The 19,202-nt window shown below is 39.3% G+C and overlaps 1 protein-coding gene across 25 annotated transcripts in view; it reads right to left on the reverse strand.

Moving 5' to 3' along the window:
* Positions 1-19,202, reverse strand: part of PTPRD (protein tyrosine phosphatase receptor type D) — a 2,080,413-nt gene that overhangs the window by 39,606 nt on the left and 2,021,605 nt on the right. For all 25 annotated transcript variants that reach the window (XM_070495512.1, XM_070495506.1, XM_070495510.1 and 22 more), the window contains 3 exons: positions 16,314-16,489; positions 3,470-3,589; positions 2,796-2,950 (listed from right to left, as the gene is read on the reverse strand). In XM_070495512.1, coding sequence (XP_070351613.1) covers positions 2,796-2,950; positions 3,470-3,589; positions 16,314-16,489 — 451 coding nt within the window. The remainder of the gene's footprint in view (positions 1-2,795; positions 2,951-3,469; positions 3,590-16,313; positions 16,490-19,202) is intronic.

A 19,202-nucleotide genomic window follows, 5' to 3' on the forward strand; every position in this document is an offset into this window, starting at 1 on the left:
TCAATATCCCTTTGCGACTTGGTGGTTGTGGCTTTCTGCATAGCTTTTTCTTGCTTACAGTGGATTTCTAAACTAGGATTTCTGGGATACCACACAAGCAGTTGTTATCTGGAATGACTTCACTCTGCCGCTCCATCAGAAAAATTATGCCCTCGAGTTTTAACAGACCCTGTATTCAAGTCCAGGATTCATGATGGTTTGCAGGCTAACAATGCGGACATGGCCTCTCCTAAATAAAGAGGCCAAAATTTCTTACCAGACACATGAGGTTACCTATGGGTAAACACAGACCATTTCGCAGAGTCCAGTTTATGCTGCATCTTTCCCCCATTGTTTCGAAGTTGCTAACAAATTTCTTCCACCAATATACCTACTCTTCTGTTGTTTGTTTCAATACACAGCTTCTCCAGAGCCTCAGGCACAGCACTTCCAAATGTCAGCAGCTATTAGCTCTGCACATTCATCTTTGTTTCCTTGTTTCTCCTGAGTTGTCTGTATCTCTTGGAGGTGAGTCCAGGTTGCTTAACATAATATAGGCATGGACGAGTCGGGTAGAGGGTAGCAGGTGTGTGTATTTTCTCAAAATAAGGCATTATAGTTATCTTATCTCTCTCACTTTCCTGCAAATTTTTTGGATCTGCCCAAGTATCTAGCGTAAAGCCTTATATCTTGCTTACGATCACCAGAGCGTAAACTGCATTTTTGAATTATCTATCTATCTATCTATCTATCTATCTATCTATCTATCTATCTAATTTTTCCAGATCCTCCATTTTAATTTGCGGAAATGGGAAGCACATTTTGAGAGAAGGAACACACTATATTTCAAAACACGATGCAAATAACATAATGCTTTTCTCCAGTGAAAAATTCCAAGTTAGGTTTCCCTAATTTTTGTTGATATTATTTTATATATATAAATACGTGTGTATCTGAGTATGTCTGTGTGTATGTCTGCGTGAACTGCATTTTTGCTATTAGGCATATGAGAGCAACATTCTTTCAGTGAGCCCAGACTTATGTTTCCCTGTACTGTGGCCAAACTCCATCTGAAGGTGTTTCATGTGTAATCTTCACAATCCAGTCGAGCTCACGACAAAGCACGGCCACCATGTAAGCAGGCACGATGGCTCTCTGGGGCCTGCAAAGTCTGTATAACAGAGTATACAGACTGGTCAAACTAGCACCCGCTGAAACCAACAGGCAGGAGAACAAGAAATCTGCTTTCATGACGCAAAGCGTTTGCTCAAACTAATAACAATAATTTCTGGTGTTTCAAAGTCTTGCAAAAGACTGCAACATAGTAGCACGTCCTCAAAGGTCCCCGTCCTGGTTACAGAGGAGCAAGAACTAGGTTACAAGGCATGAGGTGGACTCTACGTCCACCTTGTTAGCATTAGTACTTGAGCCAAACCCTGTAGCCTCTCGTGTTCTCTTCTCTTGACCCTACATACTGTTAACATCAAACAAAACAGCACGGAGGAATGCTTGGGAATGCGTAAATATTCCATAAATATAAGGTAATGTCATTACTTCTATTTTTGTTGGGAAAAAAATTGCTGGAAAGAGAAATAAAATAAAACAACATCTTGTTCAGAATTGGCCAGGCCATTGTTTAACAAATACCACTGTAGCATGAGTTGGTCAGGTGAATTTTATTGCTTTCATTCTGACCTATCCATTGTCTCTATCTTTTTGTAAAAACAGACCCCATTTCTAGGATCTGCATATTATGCTATCAGATACTATGGGATGTGAAAGAGAGTTATGCTATTAGGTCATGATAGAAGTGGTTTATCATAGATGCTTTCTTTCCTTTTTATAAACTTCCACACTGTAATTTTACTTGTCTATGCAAGAAGCCATATTCTCTCACATTAGAGTTACTCAGCTTATAGAGAACTATGATGAATTACATGAACTATACATTTATATAGTAATAAATAGAATCTGACTAGATACCTATTAACCTGTTAGTAGTAATACCTGAGAGGAACCCAGGAAACTGGAAGAAATCAGTTTAATATTAAAAATGTATGAATGCTTATATATAGTAGAATCTGAGCGGTGATATAGAGAATGTTAGTCAGTATTGAGTAATGAATAATAAATTACACAAGATTTCAAGGGAAATATAGGCTCATTATCTCCAGGCGCATAAAATAAATTCTTCTAAACTATAGTCTCTGTATATATTAAATAAATTTTTAAAACTCAAATTAGTGTATTTTCTATATATGACGATAATACTAATATGCAGAAGGCATCTTTAAGCAATAAGATATTCTCTCTGAAAGCTTGTACGTTTATAATATTATTTTGTTCAGAAATATTTTTTGTATAAATATTAAAAAGATTATCTCAGTCCAGCCCACAAGAATTTGTCAAACAATTCATATATATACATGAATATGTCAAACAATTGAACATGTCAAACAATTCATAAAAATACATATATATGAATTGATTCTCAATTCTTTTCTTTCATATACTTGTGGCCATTGGGTACAGTTGATTTTGTGTCTATCTATTTTTGCTGCAAAGAAAAAACAGCATGAACCATAGTTGTCTATTGCCTCTGGGGGGAATATGCACCTATATCAAATCCTTCCTATTAATGTTAGTATAGGCCTCATTTGATCAAAAAAGACCCCCTGCATTATTTATGAAGGCATTTGCCACCCAAGAGTATCAAGAAATGGGAAAGAGCACATCTTATGAGGAACCCTTTCTGTTTCTGTTTCCCCACAAACCTTCTCACCACAAGGAAAACAAATGCTCTCCGGGATTCCTACCTGCAGTGCACAACCATAGGACCTGCATCAGGAGGGTTACAGGTTTTGACTCTCCGTAAGAAAGCCAGAAAAGGTGTAGGGTGCTCTGGAACACCATGATCAGGCCAGGCGGTGAACTGGAATTGTCTCACTTCTCTCTTCTCGCTGGAACCATTCTGTGAAGTAGGAAAACTGGCTGAAGTTCTGTTTTCCTAGCCTCATGTTGTGACGATAAATAATAACATGGAAGAGGTAACAGGAAAATGGGCTATCTTCATTCTTTCCCCCTACCCTATATCCTTTGGGAAGACACACTCCTTGGAGATATAAACATCAAGCTATTTGTAAATGATAAATATTTGCTCAGGAAGATAAAATTCTTAGGGGAGAAACATTATATTTTTCAGGTTTAGCTATCAGAACCGCTCCTGTTATATTTTACAGGGAGAACTAGTTCTTTTTCATCTATTCTTCATTTGCCGAAACTTTCGTTCAGACCAAGAGTTCCATATTTACTGATAAATCGCCAGACAAGGAGAAAAATTGCTGAGCGATAATGGAAGAATTATTTCATTCTTCACTGTTGCCAGTGGAATCAAGATTTAAGCAAAGCCTTGAGAGATTTGATTTCTCAAAAGAAGCTTTCTTTAAATAATGGAAAGAGGAAAGCGAGGGAAAAAAAATAAAAAGCAAACCTTGTAAAGTGCAAATGTTCGAACACAATATGTGGCCAGCTCCACGGTATCGAGCAGCGTCACTTGGACCAGCCCATGGGTTTCTGTGCCTCTACTGGGCCAGTACTGGTCACACTTCACCTAGAAGAAACAAATGATGTATTCAGGGCAGATGCTCATCAATTTCTCTATTAGCTTTACTTTGAGTTGCTGTTGAAGGAAAACAGCTTTTCTGCATTTCATTTTATGTTGATCTTTTTCTGGCATACATTCTTGTTATCCCAATATATGTAAATTACCGCTCTGATGCCAATATAAACCACATTTTTCAAACTGGTAGGAATACTAAGCAGTAACAGATTCGATTTTCCTGGAGAAAAATAAATTGCAGATTGTTGCTGAGTAAAATAGGGAGAGAGGTATTTGAAACTTCAGAGTACTTGAAAAGAAAATACAAATTTGTTCTGGGATATAGACGTTGTGAATCATATCAGGAAGATTATACTTAGGCATTTAAACGACATGGTGAGATAGTTGGTCTTCATCCATCAAGGTTTAAAAGGCACAAGCTATTTCATCTTGAGCTATCGCAATTTCCAAATATGCTTGTTTAAAGAAAAGTAGAAATAATTTGTAAATCGATCAAAGTATAATAAACAACATAGCAGTTTTTAAAATACAAGATAAATGGTATTTGTATCCAAAATGAATTAAATCTGTAATGTCTAGGGAAAAAAGAGCTGTCTGTTCTTTCAAAACAGTCTAAAAGGGTCATACACTAGCAATGCAAAGTTTAAATAATTTAAAATTCATTCATTTCAGATGAATAATCCACAATTTCTTTGTGGAGTTGAACAAAAGCACATAAAAAGTATTCAACCCAATTAGTTTAACATGAAACAAAGAATAATTGCAAGTCTGCAGTAAGCCTCAAATTTACTGAATGTGTCTTTCGAGCATTAAAAAGCATAATGAAAAATGACAAACACGGCACTGTATTTTCTAGTAAGGCCATAGATCAGAATATATTTATCCTTTCTATTTCAGATTAGAAGAAAAAATAGGAGTAATTCTTAACTGAAACCAACTTAAATGCATTTCTCTAGGTAAAGAAATCTAATACTATTTTATATTAAGAAGCACGCCTTCAACTTGAAAAAAGAAAGATTCGAAAGTTACAATCTTTGGATTTAAACAAAAGCAATGAGGCATTATTATCATAGACACTAGAATTTTTTGGTCCAGTGAATAGAATTACTAGATAATAGTTTGCTTTTACGTTGAATATAAATATTAGTAGCCTTCTGTGAATAATACTGTAATTTTCTGTTCACAGCTATAGCATCCGCTCCTCAAAGGACCCAGCCTCCTTCTATGTAGACACTGGACCTTCTAAAAGGGAGAGGTTTTATCCTCTATACAATTTCCTAGGCAAGAAAAAGGAAAAAAGCACTTTAATGTATAGTCATACAGTAAGGCAGAGATTGAATTCACAAGGTTGGATTCCTACGCCTTTGTTTCATCTGTGAGACCACACTAACATCACCTATTTTATGAAAACTCAAACAAAAAAGAAAGTGGTTCCCAGTAAAATGGAAAATTTGTATATTAATAAGATTGAAACATACTCGCACGTTTCCTAGATGCACAAAATATTCCTCTATGTTTCAGATTTCTATAAGATGTTCCAACACAAAGAAAAATAACCCAGGGAAAGAAAATTCTTTAAGGACAATATTGATGTAGCATGACCAGGGTTGAGTCCCGCTGTATGTTCTCTGACCACACATTAAAACCCAAGTTGTGTCTAGACAGACTTAGCAAAGGATACCACTTGAATAGAGCCAACACTGCTTAAGCAGTCATGATTCAGACGGAAAAAAAAAATGACAAAAAGGACACCAAAGGTTTTATTTTAAACCATGAAATAGATGTCAAGTTGATGTCTCGCTGCAAAGGACAAAAGTAACTTTGGAGGCATCTCAACTGCAACATGGACAGGATGCCAGAAATGTGCCGAGTTAAAGAATCAAGAGAGAAACTCAAACTCACTATTTACACTTTCAGCTGGATGGCAGCCCTTTCAAATCAAAACCAACAGATCAAATCTCACGAGGACAAATATCACTATGACGGGCACAAAAACAGCAAGTTAATGCAACAAAATGATCTGTAAGGTCTGAACCAAATTCAATGCAACTGTATTTCAAAGCTGGAAATTGATTATCCTTAGACCTTTTGGTGAGGTAAGGCAAAGGAAATGAAGGAAAGAATCATTTATATGACCTCTGGAAGAATCACTCCATTATTTAGTGGCTTTCCATCTACAAATCCACTCCATCCCTAAGACATAGGAAAAACTAAGCTTACACTAATTATTCTCATACTTCTAGTAATAAGTTTGAAATTGCAACTATTATTGGCTTAGGCTCTGACTCCTTTAGAAAAAAATACCACAAAACATTAGTATAAGGAGTAAATGTTGTGAACCTTTTTAGCTAAAAGAAGAAAAAAGTAGCTTTTATATTCACTTTAAATAAAGTATTTTAATCTTACTCTTTACCAAAAAAAAAAAAAGCACTAAAATGTATCACTCAACTGCAAAAATTGGGAGCAATTTTTTTAAGCAAACGTATTTAAACACTGATGTTTTCTCTCAGGAAATATTTCACAAAGGGAGTTTATGAAAGAATAAATATTCTAATGGATGTGCACATGCACACATATGGTCTCAGCAGCGGGATCAGAAGCGCTCCCTGAGCTTACTGAAACAGCCAATGCTACATTCCTCCCCTCGTTAGTAAGCACCTCAGCACCTCTTTTCTCGACCTCATTCTCTGAGTAGCCTGCACAGGTTTCATCTGATTTCTGAGGGCTGAATGTGAGGGCTTAGACTCACCAACAAAATTCTTTTAAGTCTTTCATTTTTAGCCATACACTAAAAAAATAATTTCTGATTTCAACATTAAACAGCAATTGGGAAGTCCAGTGAGAACAAAAAAAAGGACACTGGAGAACAAAAGAAGTGATTTTTTTCTTCCCAATTAGCTAATGCAAATGAACTAGCTCCATTTCTTTCTTGAAATGTTTTCTTTGACAACAGCTCTCCCCTCCCCGCACCATTTTTTTTCCTGAAGGAAAAATCCTCAGAAGGTATTTCTAGAGTTACTCCTTGTTAGGCTTCATGCATAGAGCTGAGTGTTAGAGACAGGAGATGTGTAGGAGGTTCCCCTTTGAGTTTATGAGAACTAGAAGGCAGGGGCTCCTGAATACCAATACTGATGTTTGCCTTTTCCTATTGGATTCTGAAGTGACTACAAGTGACCCTCAGGACTGATTCATGGATGATCAGGCAGTGTCGCTGGATGACCAGTAAGCTGCTTCTCTATTTCCAGGACCAAAGCCCACTGGCCTCATCTGCAATATGGGAGCAATATCTCCAGCATGACAGAGCTGTAAGGCCCCAAAATCATGCCCCTGAAACGCTAAACCCAATAGGCATTCAACAGGCAATAGCTATTATTAATTATCAGTTAGATTATGTTCTCGATTTTTTGTGGTTGTTATGAGCTACCTAAATCATTCTAAATGGGAGAAAAGGAACACGTTATCAATCCCAGCAAATATGTATTTAAGACATTCTAGGTGGAAGGCAAGGTGTTAGCAGTGTGGGGACACCAAAGTGAAATGAGACACAGTCCTGCCCCCAATCCATCGCCCTTACTGACTAGATACGGAGGTGTGTTTACCTCTCCTGGTTCTCCAAATAGACAGTTGTGAGATTACAAACAACTCCCTTAATCTACCTGGGCCCCAGTTTTCTGTGAGAAGAGAATGGGTTAGACTCTGAGGTAGAAAAGAAGGGGAGCAGAACCTGCTACCCAGGCTATGGTTTAGAAACATCACCCAGGAACTCTACTTGAGGCCTAAACTGAATGAGGCAGTTCAGGTTTCTGGCTGGACTTGGGGGGAGAGATTTCTTTTTATTATCAAAAGCGATCACCCTTTTGTGGTAAGCTTTCATTTCTCCATAATTATGGAAAGAACAGGTTGACCATCGCTAAATGTCTGCTATGGAATGAATTCATTTTACCTTTTTCATGGCCAACTATCAAAAGCAAGCCGATGGAATGATAAAACATTTAAATGTATTCAAAAGAAAACCTTGTTATTGGAAATATCTCATAGGCGTTGATTTAATAGGTCTGCTGACCGTACTTCAGGGAAACGCTCTCCTAGTTTCATTTTTGCTCCCACATGGCTTATCTTGGAAGTGCCTGGCACATCGTAGGCACTCAACAAGTGGAGGCCAACTTTATAATCAACCATACTGTGGTCTGGATGGGCTTATTTTTAAATTGCCTAAAACTTGCAGAAAATAAAACCTCCTCATTTCAATTTAACAAAGACTTACTGAGTATGGTAGCATGGCAAAGCATCAGAATTCCAAATACAGCAAACCAATACTTCCAAAAGGTCACAGCACCCCTGATACAACACGCGTTCGCCACACAATTCTTCGAAAAGCCTGCCTAGGGCCAGATTATTCTGCCAAAGGAGGACTTAGAATAGACAATAAATGATACATGGGAAACTATAATTGTTGCTGAAAGTAAGGAAACCACTATCCAGCAAGTTGGGCAGAGGATTCCTCTGTAAAGAGTGAGCAGTGAGTATGCTAACATTAGACGACACAAATCAAAGTTGTTATTGGGAATAAGGAAATGTTAATATGCACACATCAATAGCCATTTAATAATGGAGAACGCAATAAAAGGAAGTTTTACATAAATATTAGGCTATATTTTAGTGGACAGAAAAATTATATGCTGAATTGTTTATTTCTATTGTTGTTAGTGCTATCCAGGGGATTCCAACTCCTAGTAACTCGGTAGACAGCAGAGTGGAACCCTGCCTGGTGTTTTTGCGCCATCTTCTCCCCTTCCAGCACTGTATCTGACAACATTCCACTACTATTCAGAGGGTTTTCATGGCCAACTTTTTCTGAAGTGGGTAGCCAGGTTCTCCTTCCTAGTCTGTCTTTGAAACACCGGTGGCATAGCTTTTACCGTCACAGCAACATGCAGCTGCCACAGCATGACAACCGAGAGAGGGGTGGTGTGGTTCCCTGACTGGGAAACGAACCCAGGTGGCATGGGTGAGAGCACTGAATCTTGACCTCTAGACCACCAGGGCTGGAAGTTTATTTCAACAGATTACAACATTTCTTTTGGCAGTTTTCAAGACCAGATTTAATACTTGATTTTCCACAGTAAGGACAGAGATCATCTCAGTGATTCTATTCTCTTTTAGTAATAGTGTCATTTTCTGCACTCAATTAATATTTAACCATATCTATTCCCAAATGGCAAAACTGTCTGGTTTATGTATCTCCACTTTTCATTGCTCTTTGCTGTCTACCATTTAGTGGAGGATCAAGGACAATGGAAAACCCAAAATGAGAGTGATAGGAAAGCATCTGAGCACCAGTGCAACAAGAGCTTTTCATAAATAAAATCATAAAGTTCAAAACTATAATTCTCTAAATAAACCAAATTATATACCATAACACTGCTTATCAGTTCATTCAACCATTCAAACAGCTTCTAAACCATTTATTAGTTTAAAAAATTGATATTCCCTTTTGTTTGATATGTGCTATAGACCGAATGTTTGTGACCCCCAAAATTCCTATGTCCAAACCTAATCCCTTATGTGATGGTATTAGGTGGGGTCTTTGGGAGGTGATTAGGTCATGAGGGTGCAGCCTTCAGGACTGGGATGAGTGCCTTATAAGAGAGATCCCAGAGGGCTCACTTGCCCTTTCCACAGGAGGATACAAGAAGACAGTTGTCTGTGAACCAGAAAGCAGGTTTTCACTGGACACTGAATCTGCCAGCACCTGGATCTTAGACATCTCAGCCTCCAGAACCACGAGAAATAAATTTCTTTTGTTTATAAGCCACTCAGTCTATGGCATTGTGTTATAGCAGCCCAGACTAAGACATTGTGTCTGCCATAAGCTAACATAGGGAGCTGCAGTAAACTTTTCCGATGACTTCCCTCATTAAATTAGTAGTTATATTATCTCAAGTTTCTGGCACTTTGCTGTAACCAGAGGAAAACCATGTGAAGTGCTCCTTTGTCATGGCCAGGTGGCATTTGGATACCAGCTCTTCCCACCTGGCTTGGGGCCTTACAGTTAGAACCTCAGCCCCAATCACTCCTGGCAGCAGTTGGGTGCTCCACATGGCCCTACTGCCACCTCTGCATCTGCCTTGGTCTGCCCAGTGGCTGCCTGTGGCCCAGCAACACTCCTGTGTCCCTGTCATTGAGCAATATCAGTAGGTGACTTACAGCTTCAATAAAAAGAAAATTGCTGTATACCAGCCAGTATCAATACATTTCAATATTTTAACAACCAGTACAACTAGACTGGGACCTACCAGGTGAACCTCAGCCTTGCCTGAACTGAGAGATGAATGCACACTTCTCAAAACCTTAGAAATGAGCTATTCCAGCCTGCACATGCTATAAACATGAATGCGGAGAATCAGAGGGGCTTTGCACAAAGTCACCAGGAGCAAAGTTGCATCTCCTCCTCCAAGTGCAGCCCTTTCCTTAGGCCCTGATGCCTCTAATTCACTTTAATAGGAAGGTTTTGAGCCAGAACCTGTAAGCTGCCATTCTAAATGGGGCGCTGGGGGGGGGGGGGGGGTGGTGTGGTGAAGGTAAAAAATCTAGGAAGCCAACAAACAGTAAGAAACTGGTGGGATTCTTTCTCTTTTATCTGACAGTGTGTCTGCCAACAAGAGAAAACCAACAGCGTGGAACTTGCTAGATAAGGACCCAAACATCCTTTAGATTGCCAACACGAGCATCATTCTTTTTGCTGCCAGTGTCCTATTTACATTAAGTATCCACCACTTTTCAAAAACAATCCCATACATCATGCAGGCTCCAAAGGCAATGTTTGTGCTGCTGTTCCCACAGTTGCTTAAGGAAAAACCAGTTTCTGTTGTCCTAGATAGGCAGTGCTTAAGGCGGCAGTTTGAGAAATTAAATGTTCAAGGCCTTCGGCGCTTCCAGTTCTATTTGGAAAAGGACACAGACCTGGCATTTGGAAAGCATTTGCTCTCCATTAAACGTACTGAACCTTGACAAACCAGAGGGGCCAAGAATTAGTCTGCCACTGTCCAAGCCTGGGCCTTCCAAAACCGATAACGACAATGAAAATAAAAACACTGTCATTTATAATCTTCCAGGGATTCTGCCAACTTTTAACCCAAAAGGACCTCACAATCTGAAAAGAATCTCAAGATGTGTTTTGTAGGAAAACAAGAAAACGTCTGACCAGTATCTCCTTTTCTGCTGTTTCTTGCCCAGAACTGCCCTCTTAGCCACAGAACCAAATGTCAATGTGTCTCCATCTCACCTTCACTCTTTGCTGGGGGAAATTTACTAGGGTGACATTCACGGACTTGGGAGGACATATGAGGAAGAGGGAGTGGTCATTAGGTCAGAAGTGCTCCAATGGCCAACTTTCAAGTCTCTGTATTCTAATTCCCTAAACTATTAACACAGTGTAGTTAACACAGCTGTGTCCCTTTGGCCTTAAAAGCATCTAGCTCTATTTATTAGCACAAATAACAAAATTTAGTGGAGCAGAGATTTACCCATTCCCTGGCCAAAGATGAAGTCATGATACACAAAACATTTAATCTGCTCTAGCAATGGCTGCCATCAACTGGATTGGATGATTCTCTATTTGGGAACAGAAAATGGGATTTAGGTAGTCTGGAAACCAAGTATAGAATTCCTCACTTCTAATGCTACGCTTTCATTATTAATCAATGTGGCCCACACTGAATGATAGTTCAAGTCATGTCCCAATTGTTGCGTGTCAAAATTTCACTCCCCATCCTCAACATTTATAGCACTAAGTACCACCACAATAATAGCTCTGTAAGTGAATCAACTCCCACCATAAAGCTTGTCAGACAACAGAAACAACAATGAGCATCAACTATGGGCAGTGAAGGAAGGCAGGCCGGTGAGGACAAGTGAAAGCCACATATTCCTTAACCTTGGTTAAGCCATTTCAGCTTCTAACACTCATCAAGGCTGCTCAAGAATTTGCCAAGCACGAGTTTATATATTTTCTCTGTCTTGTGTACCTCAAGATGGGAAACAAAGCAGAAGAGAAACAGATAGGTGAAGGAAAAAAAAAAGACAATCACCCACTTAAATAACAAAGCTTCCTGGGCCAGGAATCACCTTGGCAAATTGTACCTTGGAGACGCCAGTTCTTCAAGTGAGGCTGCCAAACATTTGTCCCAGTTGCCCACAAATAACCCCCTTGGAGTGGAAATCCCAGCTGCATACGTTTGACTCTCCTACCAGTGCTTCATTTTTTCCGAACTTTTTCTTCCCTCCGTGTGGTTGCCCACACCAATTCATGTGCTTATTGGCATGTTATGAAACATGGAAACAATTAGAGACCACATTCTAGGGCAGGAGAATGACTCTCTACAGAATCAATGAACTACGCAGAACTTGAGAGGATTTGGCAAAAAAGATGGAAACTGTGGAATAAAACCCACTAAGAGTATCTCATGTCACACAGCACATGCTGTAAGGCTTTAAACTGATCTGTGTGTTTTTAGGCAGAAACCATACTTTACCTTCAAAATCTCCAGTTTTTAGTTTTATATTTTGTTTTATATTCGAATGAAACTCATAGAAAATATTCAGTGTACACATTTTCTTGTCAGGGTTGATAACTGGATGTACATACCATGCAAACAGTCTTCTCAGCTAAGTTTGGGATTCTGTCAGGGGCGTTTGAGGAGAGAGTGATGACATTTGAAAATCAAAGAACTTAAGTTTTCAAAAGACCAACTTAAGTCCTAAGTTACATCTTACACATGTAAGTGCTTCTTTAGCCAGTAAAATTCTAAGAATGGTCAGTTCTCCAACAAAAGGCCAGTGGACCTTCTAACACAGGCTACTGAACCCACAGCCTTTTGTTTGAGGGAGCCGTTCTAACTCAGCAGAGGTCACAAAGCACTGTTGCTTCATCAACAGCAGGCCAGAGTGACAACCTAAGAGTGAGCCAGGCATAGGCGAAACGGAAAGGTGGAAAACACAGGACATAGGTTCCAAGGGGAGGACTCCCCACCTCGTCAAACAAATAAGAATGGGGACAGGGAAAGCAAAATGAACCAAAAGGAAATGTGCTGTCAAGAGTATATTATCTTTAGTGGCAGTTATGACTATGTGTAACTCATGTTGCTATTATTCAACTATTTTCATATTTTATTGCTCCAGGAGAGGATTGCAGTGAAAGCAGTAGCCAGAATGCTCTATTGTGGTCTACTTGCAGACTGATTAACAAGTTCCCTGGGTCAGGGTCTCCATTCTGGAGATTCTGTCCTATGGAAAGGCAAGGGTGAAAGAACCCTGTGTTCTGAGCTACCCGCTCCCTTTGACCACAAAGCATGGGTGTGCGACACTGGCAACAGTGGGCAGAATTCGCCAGGTGCAGTGACTCTATGAGGTTGGTCAGGATTCACTGTCAACCACAGAGAAAACTCATTTCATTTGAGAACAAAAATTAAACTATTTGGGATCCAGCTTTAGGGGAAACTGAAGCTGTGGTGGTAAAGCCTCCAACCTCTCTCACCCAAACAATAACAGTTGAGACTCGCTGAGCCACTTTGTCACATTCCTTATCTTAGTCAATACCCACAATAACCCTTCCACGTAATCCAAAAAGGAGGAATGAGACTTTGAGGCGTCCAGTAACTTGCTTGTTGTCACATAGCTAGTTAGCACTAGAATTAGAATCTAAACCCAGACATCTGACTGTAAGGCACCTCTGTTTGGAACATTGTCAAGTAGCTAGCTTCCCTTCTCTCTGATGGTACTGTCCCCAGCAAGTCTTGTGTAATATCATGCTGTCTTCTTCTCTTTCATTTTCTTCTCTCTTCTCCATCCCAATCGCCAGTTAATAGGTATTCCTGCATATTTCTAATACACAGAAGTGTTTACACACACACTTTTTTTTTCTTATACCAAGGGGATGAGTCTTATTTCAAGAACCTAAGCCTTAATCAAAATAATAAGATTTCAGGCTTCAGCCCTTGGAGAGGTGATTTGTTTAAATTAGTTGGAGCACTTCCCTTTATGAGGAAGACTACAGGCCGTCCTAAGTAAAGTCAGGCTAGTTTGTGTTGGCTTTGAAGTTGGCTGCTGGGAATTGAGAATTCATTGAGTCCCCAGGTCAGTGCACATAACCCACAAAGTTACTAAAGTATGGAGGTAAATATTTCAGTAACAACTAACCACTATCTCTAACACTGTTTTTACAGCAAAACGCAATCCAAGTTCTTGTTTTGGAATCCAGGAATGCCTTCCTCTTTCTCCCTGGGACTTTAGGTGAAAGAGTAACTGAATAGAGAAGAGGTGAGGTGGGAGAATGTGAAGGAGGAAGATGGAAGAGCAGGTGAGATAATTTGGGGGAGCAGTGCTTTGTTAGATCTCTCTATTGCATTTGGTCATTTATTCCCAAGTGTTTTGGAGGGGGGAACAAAGGGCTTCGGGGCCTTGGGGATCAGGGCTTATTTGTATGATCAGACTGACGATAGTTGAGATTCCTCAATATTGGCTTATGCAGGTCATCACAAGTTTGGGTACAGACTGAACTACCAGAGAATAAAAATCGCAAGACAGCATTTTAATTGGCCTCCTTAGGCCATTTAACAAAGGAGAAAGCTAACTTGCAGGAGCAAAGAGTAACTAATGAAAGGAGCAAACAGAGGTTCATTTAGTAACTTCCAAATAAGTTCCTCCGTCTGAGGTGGGGGGAGAAGAGGTAGCCTGCAACACAAAGATAAACTGTAGGTATTTAAGTCACAATGCCTTCCGCCAAGAACTGCTCATTACCATCAGATGTTGCAGTGGCAGTGGGGCCAGTTAGAACTAACTTTATTATTAGAAGCAATTAGGGAGAAAAGGGGCAGAATTTCATTTGGTTATTTGAAAACAAGTTTCTGTGCACGGTTTAATGAAGGCCTGCAGTGTCAAGATAAAATGTGTGTTTTACTGAAAACAGCTTTTGCAAATGACTGCTTGTTACCAGCCAGTATCTCCAGGCAGAACGGTCTGGGTAAGGCCGGATTTACATGCATGCTGTAATATAATAGTTCAGTTGTCTCAGCTTCGCAGAAGTGTTAACAGGCAGTATGGCCTCATGGTTAAGAAAATGGGTTCTGGAGCCAGACTGTCTTCAGTTCCCAACTCTGACCTTGGTAGCTGAATGACCTTGGTTGACCTTCTAGAATGTTCTAGCCTTAGTTTACTCATATATAAAGTGGAAATCATAGTAGTGTTTATCTCACAGGGTTGTTGTGAAATATCAATGCACCTAATATGTGTTAGACATTGTTATAATTATTAATAGCTATATCCGAGGATCGTTTGGGTTTGTGGGGGGGCATTGTTTTTAAAGAAAGGGCTTGCTATAAAGGGGTTACCCTGAGTACAAATAACCATGGACCCATTTACATCTTTGAATGGAGTCTGCATGCAAAGTATGACATAGATATTTCTCATCTCAGTCATAACAGTTTTTATCTAAATTCATTTCAGACACTAGTTGAATATCTCTATGGAGTTCACATGTTTGGAAAAGATCTGATTGCTTTCTAGGTCTGTTAAACCAGTTGTGTACCATGTTTTTTGATTTCCCACCTTTACGGTAACAGCTGGGACTTTTTATATTTTCCAAAGTCTGAGGTTTCTCCTTATAAATCCCCTGGGCAGCCTTCAACTCTTCCCTCATGCACACCTGGGCTAAGAGAAACTGCCACGTATTGACCTAAACATTTAGAACAACATTTAAAAAACCTCAACTGCCACACAACAAATGGGGAGTCGGGCTTTGGCTTCCTTCTAAATATCCTTTTTGTGACTCCTGTGACCCCCGTGAAAGAGACCTCTCACCGGTGGTTTCAAGCTCTGCCCAAATGTCCCACTGTTTAGCGCAAGCATGTGCTGTCGGCAGTGATTTTTCAGAGGCTCTTTCATTCAGTTCTCAAGGTTAAAGATTGATTTTCATCAGATGGCTACAATATTTGCATATTCACTTGGGAATATGGCATACTGCTTGCCCATTATGTTTTAGTTTTGCAAATCAACAGCATTTAACTAATGTGCCATGCACCATAATATTGGACCCATATGATGAATAAAACTCCTTTCTTGGACCTTAATAAGCAACAACTCCGTTATTAAAATCTATTCATTTCAGAGAAGGCTAAACTAGCAAAATGCCCTCTACACATTTATGTGTTTTCTCAGCCGTGTATTAACCCACATCATTTTTCTGGCTGCCCTGACTTAATTTATGTTAATTTGAATAATTTAAATGAGAGCTTCTTTTACAGAATTTTAGATCTTACATTGCAGATTGTGAGAAAGAAAAAGCTGAAAAAATACTGGTGAGTACATATTGATGGAATTCTCCCCCAAAGTCTGAGTGTTCTTGTTCAATGTGAGTTTTAGAAAGAGGATCAAGGTAATATTTATTTTCTCTAATCATATTGTCTACTTCTTTGAGTACTTCTTGTTTTTTTCGTTTAGCAATCACACACATTGTAACACAAGAGAAACTCCTATTGGAAAGATTCGGAAGAATGTTAAAGAATGGTTTAATCAGAGTTGTTGTTGCACATTCATAATTAGTGTCTGTTGGAAAGTCAAAGCTTAAGGAAAGGTTAGATGCTGAACAGAATAAAATATGCAACACAGGGACTACATGAGGGAAGATTTTAAGAGGGAGAAAGTAGATATTTATTCTTACCCTGGATCGTTCTTCTAGTTTTGTCATCATAACCACTGTGGCACTCCGTTGCTCCCATATCATTCTCCAAAAGTCCCCAAATGTTTCGGGGAGAGATCCCTGTGTTGCAATATAGGCATTTTGTTTCCTATAGCCATCTATGTAGTTGGCATTCACATAGTCACTTCCTGGGATGCCTGTAAAACAAGGAATGTTAGTCAACTAGGGGAACATGTCACAAGAGGAAACAGCCTGGGACATGGCCTAATAATAACATTATATTATTGTCCCATGCCATGCTGGAGGAGTAACAATACAGTAAAATTTCGGTTTTAAGCAAGATTAAAAACAGGTCTTATCAGGACCGTCATGTTAAAGAAACAGTGTTCAAGGTGTTGGGTCTTTATAATATGACATGGTGGATTACCAAAGAAAGAAAATTATGGTCCATAGAAGGCCTTTTCTCTCGCACATTATCTGTTTTCTTCATTGCATCAGCAAAATATAGCTTGCAAAGGAAGATAAACAATTAGCCAGTCACATCCTCACTCATGCTCTTCCTCATTCCCAGACACAAACTAAATAAAATAATGCTTGAGTCTGAAAATGCAATATAGGGTGAAGCATGTCATAACAGTGAGAAACTTTGCAGATTTAGCTAACAGGGAACTCATAAATAAACTCATTTAATCTTCACAACAACTCTATGAAGTAAATCCTGTTATGATCTTCCTTTCACAAAGGAGCAAACTGAGGTGCACAGAGATTCAAAAACTTGCTCAAGTTTGTGGAGTCCAGTTTAATCACAGGCAAGCAGTCTGCTATGTCTGTGTCTTCACTTGTGTAGAGTATTGCTTCTCATTTAAACCTAACAGGATTGTTGTGTTACATGAACCTCCCCTTGGAGTATGGCAACTGCCTCCTAACTGGTTGTCCCATTTATACTTTTGTCTTTTGCAGTCTGTTCTCCATCTAGCATGAGAGCAATTTTTAAAAAATATATTTCAGACACTGGAACTTCTCTTCTTCAAACTCCACAATGGCTTCCCCTTAAACGTCAAAGAAAATTCAAACTCTCAACAGTGGCTACAAAGCTCTGCGCTTCTCCAGACTCATCCCATTGCATTCACCTCCTTGCCTTCTGAACTGCAGACACCAGTCTGCTTCAGTTGGTAGAAAGCATTACTCTCCTACCTTAGCGCCATCCCACATCCTAGAACACACTGTCTCCTTCCCGTCATACAACGCTCAGCCTCCAGCTCAGAAAGCCTGTTTGTGATACCCCAGGATGTCATAACTCCCTTGACAGCCCTTCATACTACTTATTACACACTGTAATTATATAGTTAATTGTTTGTTAACTTGCTTATTGCCTGTTTTGACCTCTAGACCATGTTTCTTTTATTCACCTTTGCTATCTCTAGTGAAAAAAAGAAATTTGCCCCAGTTCCAACATTTAGTATGTAGCCAAGCTGTAATTTAATGCAGATATTCTGATTGAAAGTCCACTTTTCTTTTAGCACGATGCCATTAAGAGGGATATAGGCAAGTTTGAGTTTCTTCCAAGGAGAGTGGCCAGAGTGATTAAGGAATCAGATCTATTCCATATGAGAAAGGAATACATATTACAGACTGGCAAAGGAAAAGGTAGGGGGTGGGGGGATTAGAGCTGCCCACGAGTATCTGAAGAGAGGTTTAGGTTTACTCTGTTGAAACCCAAGTTTTTCAATTTTGAAGCATGTAACTACAGACTGATGAATTTCATCTCCAATATAATAAAACATTTTCAAATCATCAGAATCAGAAAGGGAATAGATTTCCTTGGGAGGTAATGAGTTGCCTATCCCTGGAGGGGAATCAACACTTTATGGGGATATCAGCATGATACGGGGGTTAGCATTAGAACATGTACATGGGCCCTTCTTGCCCTGGGAAAATATGAGTCCTGGATTTATGGGAAAAAAAAAGTTTTCTTTATAATGGAACATATGTTCCTAAGCTAAAATTGCTATATTTCACTGATTGCCACTTGCAATTACTTTGACTGCCTTTCTGATTCCAGTTGTAAAACTGATCTTCTCAAGAAAAATAATGAAAGTCAGATGGAAACTACTGGGATCTGAGATGAACACATGGATATGGAATACCACCAGATTAGTGAAAAGCCTTAGAGCAAAAACTGAAATGCACGGTTGGTTGTAACATTATTCAACTATTACAACTACTCAAGAAGCAGTTGGGGTTCTGGCAGCTCTTTTTTGATAAGGATCCTATTCCTCCCTGACACCAAATTACTGTAGGTTCAAAGCACAGTTTAAATAAAGTCCTTAGGTTACAGCCCCGGGGAAGCATGTCCATCTACATGCCCACAGGATTTGGCCCCAAGCCAACAGTGAATCAATTTTATAACACAGCAAAAGCCCACTTTCAAAATTTGCTTTAGTAGTTAACAACATTAAAGAATTCATTTTAAAACAAAGGATTCCGGATAAGGGCCTCACTCAGCTACCAACATACAGAAAACTTTTTTCCAAGACAATTCAAAACGGAGAAATCTGGTTAATGACTCAGAAAGTGCATCAACTGGGCACCATGTCATTTCCCCCTTATCGAAGATAATAAATGTGTCTGAACAATGAAGTGGACGACAGAGGAGATGGGCTGAGTGTCACATCTAAAGGAGGAGAATCGGACCTATCCAGAGTCTTGTGTAAATTTTAATCAGTTATCATGTAATGAATTGTTTTTTGACATATTCCTCATTTGAATAATAATTTATTATTTTTTAGAGGGAATGGTTGCACTTCCCAGGGGTAAAAATACAAAAATTCCGCCTGAAAACTACTAGGTATCTGGGATCCATACTGCATCCCCAAATGCTTTAAGAATTTGGGACTTGATATTTCAAAA

The sequence above is a fragment of the Equus asinus genome, chromosome 23 (genome assembly GCF_041296235.1).
Source record: "Equus asinus isolate D_3611 breed Donkey chromosome 23, EquAss-T2T_v2, whole genome shotgun sequence".
Lineage (NCBI taxonomy): Eukaryota > Metazoa > Chordata > Mammalia > Perissodactyla > Equidae > Equus > Equus asinus.